Source organism: Suricata suricatta, chromosome 10, assembly GCF_006229205.1.
Source record: "Suricata suricatta isolate VVHF042 chromosome 10, meerkat_22Aug2017_6uvM2_HiC, whole genome shotgun sequence".
Lineage (NCBI taxonomy): Eukaryota > Metazoa > Chordata > Mammalia > Carnivora > Herpestidae > Suricata > Suricata suricatta.
The window spans coordinates 41092436-41098757 of record NC_043709.1 but is presented as its reverse complement, the minus strand read 5'-3'; the positions used below and the strand labels follow the sequence as shown (position 1 = coordinate 41098757).

General features: G+C 43.1%; 1 protein-coding gene across 1 annotated transcript in view; it reads left to right on the top strand.

The window, feature by feature from the left end:
• Positions 1-4524, top strand: part of GLIPR1 (GLI pathogenesis related 1) — a 15333-nt gene extending 10809 nt beyond the window's left edge. Inside the window, exons 3-4 of the mRNA XM_029954959.1 lie at positions 1923-2032; positions 4419-4524. Coding sequence (XP_029810819.1) covers positions 1923-2032; positions 4419-4509 — 201 coding nt within the window. The 3' untranslated portion in view covers positions 4510-4524. The remainder of the gene's footprint in view (positions 1-1922; positions 2033-4418) is intronic.
• Positions 4525-6322: the final 1798 nt, after the last annotated feature.

Sequence of the window (6322 nt, the reverse complement as noted above, 5' to 3'; positions counted from 1 at the left end):
TGTAGGTGCGGCCTCTGGAAGCCTTCTCCCAGCTCTTAGACCAGCTCCCGGGCTTCGGTTCCAGCGCACTAAATCAGAGCAGGCTCCCGCCTTGTGTGCTCCCTTAGCTTCCTCCGCTCCCCTGCGCCGCTGCAAACCCTCACACGAAGCCTGGATGGCAGCTTCTCACCGCGTTTGTAGACAGCCATTGGCTCGAGCTCAGTCACCTCCGTATCCCCCATATTTGGCACAATTCTTGCCACAAAATTGCCTTTAAAAAAATGAGTAAAAGTAATTTAATTTGCAATTTGGTATCACTGTAAACCAGGCTTTTAAATTTGTTTTTATGAGAAAGAGAGAGCATGCATGTATGTGGGGGGAGGGGCAGAGGGATAAGGAGAGAGGATCCCAGCAGGCTCCACACAGTGCGGAGCCTGATGTGGGGCTCGATCCCATGACCCTAGAACCATGACCTGAGCCAAAATCAAGAGTTGGATGCTCAACTGACTGAGCCACCCTGGCATCCAAAGCCGAAGTGCATTTAATTGCTGGCTTATCTTTAGTATCTAGATACTCTTTAAAGAGCTTTTTTCCTTAGGCTTCACGACACCAAACACTCTTGGTTAAGACTACCTGTATAATTTGTGGGGCCTAGTGCAAAATGAAAACGTAAAGTTCCTTGTTCAAAAATCAGGGGCCAAGTGTCTCTAAATATGGGAAAATATGAGACAGTGTTGAACTAAATCAAGTATGGAGTCTTCCCCCCACAGGGTCCAGGGTGACAGATAGGCCCTTCTCGCTGAAGCTGGCTCCGTTCTTGGTTTTTCCTCCTACACCACTCGCCACCCCTCTTCTGTCTGCCTTTCTGATTTTCTTTTGTTCTTTATCCCATGTTCTCATTTACTTGTTTATTATCTTTGCCTATGATCTAACCTAGCCCCGGGTCTTCCACATTTATATCTCTAGCCTTGATCTAGACAATAGTCTAGAGACGGTCACATTCCGCAGCAAAGTCACCCAGCACTTGGATGTTTAATAGGCACCTCAAAGGGAACCGGACCTGAACGGAACTAACCCCTGTCCATGCTCCCAGCCCCCCTCCTCCTAACCTTTCCCCATCTCAGTAAATGTTACTCAGGCCCCAAATGTTCCCTCTTACCTCACACTCAAGGCAAAAGCAAATCCTTTCAGCTGTACCTAGAGCTGAACCTGAACCTGATGGACTCCCAGGAACCCACGGCCCCCACCCAAGTGTGGGTCACCATCTTCTATTCCTTGCACCACTGAAAGCCTCCCCAATGCCCTCCCTCTTTCTTCCCTTGCTCTTCTCGGTGTTTACTTCCTAACCACCACATGATCTCTCTGACATGTGAAAAGGAGCTTGTGCTCACTTGCCTATGAGACTCCCAGTGACCTGCCCCTCTGCCTCCTTCCTCAGTGCCAACGACTCTCCCCACTCACTGCATCCAGCTCTGCCACTCTCACTGCCAAGCCCTTCCCACCTCGGGGCCTCTGTGCCGCTGCTCTCTCCACACGGAAGGCACTTTCCCCACATTGAGGACTCCTGCGAGGTCATCCCCAGCCCTGCCCTCTGCGGCCTCAGCTCCAGTGCTTCCTCCAGAGCCCCTTCTCTGGGCACCCGGGGTCAGCTGCCCACCCTGGGGTCAGCCCCCCCCCCCCAATCCCAGCACTATTTTATTTTATTTCAAATGTCAAAGATTATCTTAGTATCATTTGCGTGTTTATTTCACACACTCACACCCCAGTAATAAGTACAAGTCTTGTTTCTAACCGAGTTCTCAGCACCTAAGAGATCCCTGGTAATAACTGCCCCACCTAAACAAGAGTGAACACATCTCACCGCATTTATGAAGCCTAATCACACTCAAGCGTTCACTTTATCCTCTCTCTCTCTCTCGCTACAAATCCTTATTTTCTTTCAGGTTGTTTGGGCAGCGAGTTACAAGGTGGGATGTGCAGTACAGTTTTGTCCCAGTATTCATGGCACTAATATTCATGACGGAGCATTTTTCATATGCAACTACGGACCAGGGTAAGTACCCAAGTCAATCTCTTTCTAAAAAAAAAAAAAACAAAAAAAAACCTATTTTAGAAGTATTAATCTTCATTACAGAAAATTGGGACAATAAAGAAAGTGTAAAAAGGAAAACTAACATCACCCTTAATTCCTCTACCCAGAGATCTACTCCATTAATAACATCTCGTATATATATTTTTAAATATACTTGTGTTTGTGTGCCTGTGTGCACCCTTTACAAATGCTACATAAATACACACACAGACAGCATATAGTTTTAGAGTGACAAGAGTAAAATGTTTGCAGGGACATAGATTAATTGGAAATGGAAATAACACCACAAAATGAGTGGGTTGATGTTACTTTATTGGTTTATTAAAAACTTGGCATGTTTTACACAGTTTTTAAAACAATAAAGTTTTGAGAATTAAATCTCTCAATTTATGTAAGTCCAGGGTCCTTGCCACCTTTGGGAGACTTCCTGAGCTGGGGGCAGGTGCGTCATTCTCCAGTCACCGTAACTCGAGCTCTGGAGTCATTCATTGCCCAGGACAGTTTTGACCTCTACTCCTGGCTGCTTCGAGTCATTCTGATCTGCATTTTTCACGGACAGAACTCTCCCTTCAAGCCCCAGGGCCCCTCTGAGCAAGGCTATCTTGTGATTAGTGGGAGAAAGAATTACAGCATGGAAAAGGAAATGACAACCTTGGCTATCAATCAGTACGGTGCTAATACCCCTGCTTTGAGAACCTTACTTGTATTTCTCTTTTTCTTTAAAGATCTGTCTTCTCAGGAGACCTGGCTGCTCAGTCAGTACAGCATGTGACTCAGGATCCTGAGTTCGCGTCCCATGTTGAGCAAAGAGATTAGTTAGAAAAAATGTCTTTCCCTCAGTCCTGGGGCCTCAACCCTGTCTCTCTCAGGCTAAACACCAACACTTCCTGCTTCTTTATGGACAGAACACGTCAAGGCTCTTTATCTCCATTGTTCCTCTCCAGACAAATCCAGACCTTTCTAGTAGCATATTTCTCCCAGGATTGTGCAATTTCCCTAGAATTCACAACTGCCTTTTGTTTTCAGCCTGTTTTTGAAGTAGTAATTTTCCCCTCTTCTTTATAGTTTTCACAGTTCAACAAAAAATGAAATAGCATAAATGATCTTATTAACATCATTCCAGAACTTGACTTCTCAATGAGTATGGTGTTTTTTAACAATGAAAGATATCCCCAGATTCATGTGCACTTTGGACAGTTATCAGAATCACTATATTCCTTTGACTGTTTTCCATAGTGTAAAGCAAGCATGAGGATAAACAGAGTTTCTAAAACCTAAATTAATTTGGAGCCAAATAAGATTAGAACACATATTTTGGGTTGAAAAGGAAGTGTTAATAAAAGTAATGTGTCCTTAGCTTTGGTGGTAAAGGTATAGTATTAGGGGAGGGGAGTTGAGTCCATGAACTTGGATTAGAAAACAGTTACATGTTTATTTTCACTAAGTTCTATTGAAAATATTTTGGGGCGCCTGTGTGGCTCAGTTGGTTAAGGGTCCAACTTCAGCTCAGGTCATGATCTCACAGTTTGTGGGTTCAAGCCCCGTATCAGGTTCTGTGCTAATAGCTCAGAGGCTGGAGCCTGCTTCGGATTCTGTCTCCCTCACTCTCTGCCTCTCCCCTGTTTGTGTGCACTCGTGCTTTCTCCCTCTCTCCACAATAAATAAGTAAATAAAAATAAACATTAAAAAAAATTCACTGCGAGGACAACACTTTAGTCATATCAGGAGTGCGTGTAACTTTGTTAGGACTACGTCTATCTTTGTAAATATCAGATATTTTAATATCACATTCCACTCATGGATAACTCAAAATATGGTCTTAATGTATTATCACTTTAAAGTTACTGATGATTAAACTTCTTGCTAGATCTTATGTAATACTTAATAGGCAAGCACATATTGTTCTATCACGAACTATGGAGGCTTGCTAAACCGAGAAGAGCACATGTGGATCCTGATACGTTAGGACGGATAGTATTTTGGACGGTGGTGTATACAGGACAGAGGGAGCGCTGCCCTGCAGTCAGACAAATCCAGGGTTTGTTTTGACTCTGGTATGTATACATTGTAATTTCTTAGAACTTTAGTTTCCTTATGTGTCAAAAAAAAAAAATCCAGAACCGTCTTAATTAAATGATGTAGGTGAAGACACAGGTTCACACAGTCACGTGGAGGGAACTCTGCAAATATTAACAGGCTTCCACGTGCGCTTCCCTCTCCACCTCCCTTACCAACCCTCTGAATCCGTGGACTTACACCCTACAGATTTAGGAAGCGATGAGTAGTAAATTTCATTGCAACAACAAAAGCCACTTCTCCTAACGGACAGCCACTTTCTCCTTTATAGACAATACAGAGGTCAGCCATACACAGAAGGGTCCTCCTGCAGTGCCTGCCCCAAGGATGACCAGTGCCTGGATAATCTCTGCAGTGAGTAAAAGGAAAACTCTATCAATAACACGTGTTTGAAACTATCAGAACTTTCTATGGGGCTAAGAATGCAAATGTTTGCTTTCTCTGATAGCTGTTTTCAGGGAAGTTGGCTTCAGGCAGCAAGCAAACCCATGGGTTACTGTCCTAGTAATGAACATATATTTAAGGTAAATTTAAGGAAGCAAAGAATATCCTTCTGTAGCTCTAATCATGACCACAAACAAACTGTCAACCCAAGATTTGCTGAATTTCTGGAAGACCAAAAAAACTTGTGAGGTGTCAACAGTGAGCTGTCGAGTTGTCATCTTCACTCCGCTGCCGCAGCACTTTTTTAGTCAGCTTTCTGAGCCAGTCATTTCTCTCCCAGTCCCACCACCTTTTATTTCATTCACAGCGGTTTTGTTAGGAGAACTCCGTAGAATGCAGCCTCTGCGCAATGAACCTCTTCTCAGGGTATCAGCGTATTAACTGATATTTCCTTTTGTGTGGCTGCAACACTACCAAGCATATTAGTTTCTTCCAAGTTAGGCATTCGAACCACACATTTTATTTTAAGTTTATTTTTCTTTAATTTGAGAGGGAGATAGAGAGCAAGCAGAGGGGCGGAGAGAGAGGGAGAAAGAATCCCAAGCAGGCTCCGAGCTACAAGCGCAGATCACGAACCACGAGATCATGATCGGAGTTGAAGTCAAGAGTTAAGCACTTGACCGCCTGAGCCACCCCGGCGCCGCAGAACCGTGCATTTTAAAAATAATTCGCCTAAGTTCAGTTTCCAGTTCCACCACTGTCACCGTGGGCAACGGTCTGAACAGAACTATAAAATGTAGGTGGTAGTACCTCATCACAGGTTTGGTGAAACAAATCAATGAAAAAAGAAAAAATATTTATATTTAGAAGAAAAGCTTAGCATACAGTAGGACTCAATAAATATGACCCATTATCTACAAATTCATCCTCCCAAACTCGACTGCCAACTGTTGAGTTTACTCTGGGTGTCTTCTTTGTGCCCAAACTTTGTTGACTTTTTATACCCAGAACGATTCTCATGATGCTTCTTTAAAATCCGTGATGAAAACTGAGGCAATTATTTTAAATTATTTAAAGAGTAATTTAATTGTTGCCACTGGTTCACGGTCTTTCCTCCTGGATTCTCATTTCCAAACAAATAGGAATTATGCCTAATTCACTTATACGGTAGTCTGGATGGCAAATCAGCACTAATCTGGATGTATGTTTCCTTAAAAAAATCATTCTTTCTGTTTAAAAATCTAGATAGTTAACAACAGCTCCAGAATGACCAGAAAAGTTCCTTTTTACTTTTTAGCTTTTCATCTTGGATGTATCTTGAAATGGCCTGGAAAAATATAGAAAACTAAGGCTGTGGTCCAATAATGAAAAGCTCCTGGTCCCTGTTGAAAAATAAAGGGAAAACATGCTAATTTGCACGGGGGTAAGGGTTAGAGGATAAAAGCTTCTACTTAACAGGGGCGCCTTGGTGGCTCAGTCGTTTGAGTATCTGATTTCAGTGCAGGTCATGATCTTGAGGTTCGTGGGTTTAGACCCCACATCAGCCTCTGTGCTGACAGCTCAGAGCCTGGAGCCTGCTTCTGAGTCTGCGTCTCCTCTCTCTGCCCCTGACCTACTTGCTGTCTCTCTCCCAAAAAATAAACGTTAAAAAAATTTTTTTTAAATAAAAGCTTTTATTTAACAGATGCCATCTTTGACAAATTATGACAAATATGGGAGGAAAAAATTCCTTTCTGGTCCTTTAGGTAATGTTGGCAGGTTCAATAAATACCCACGGAGGCCAAATCAGGA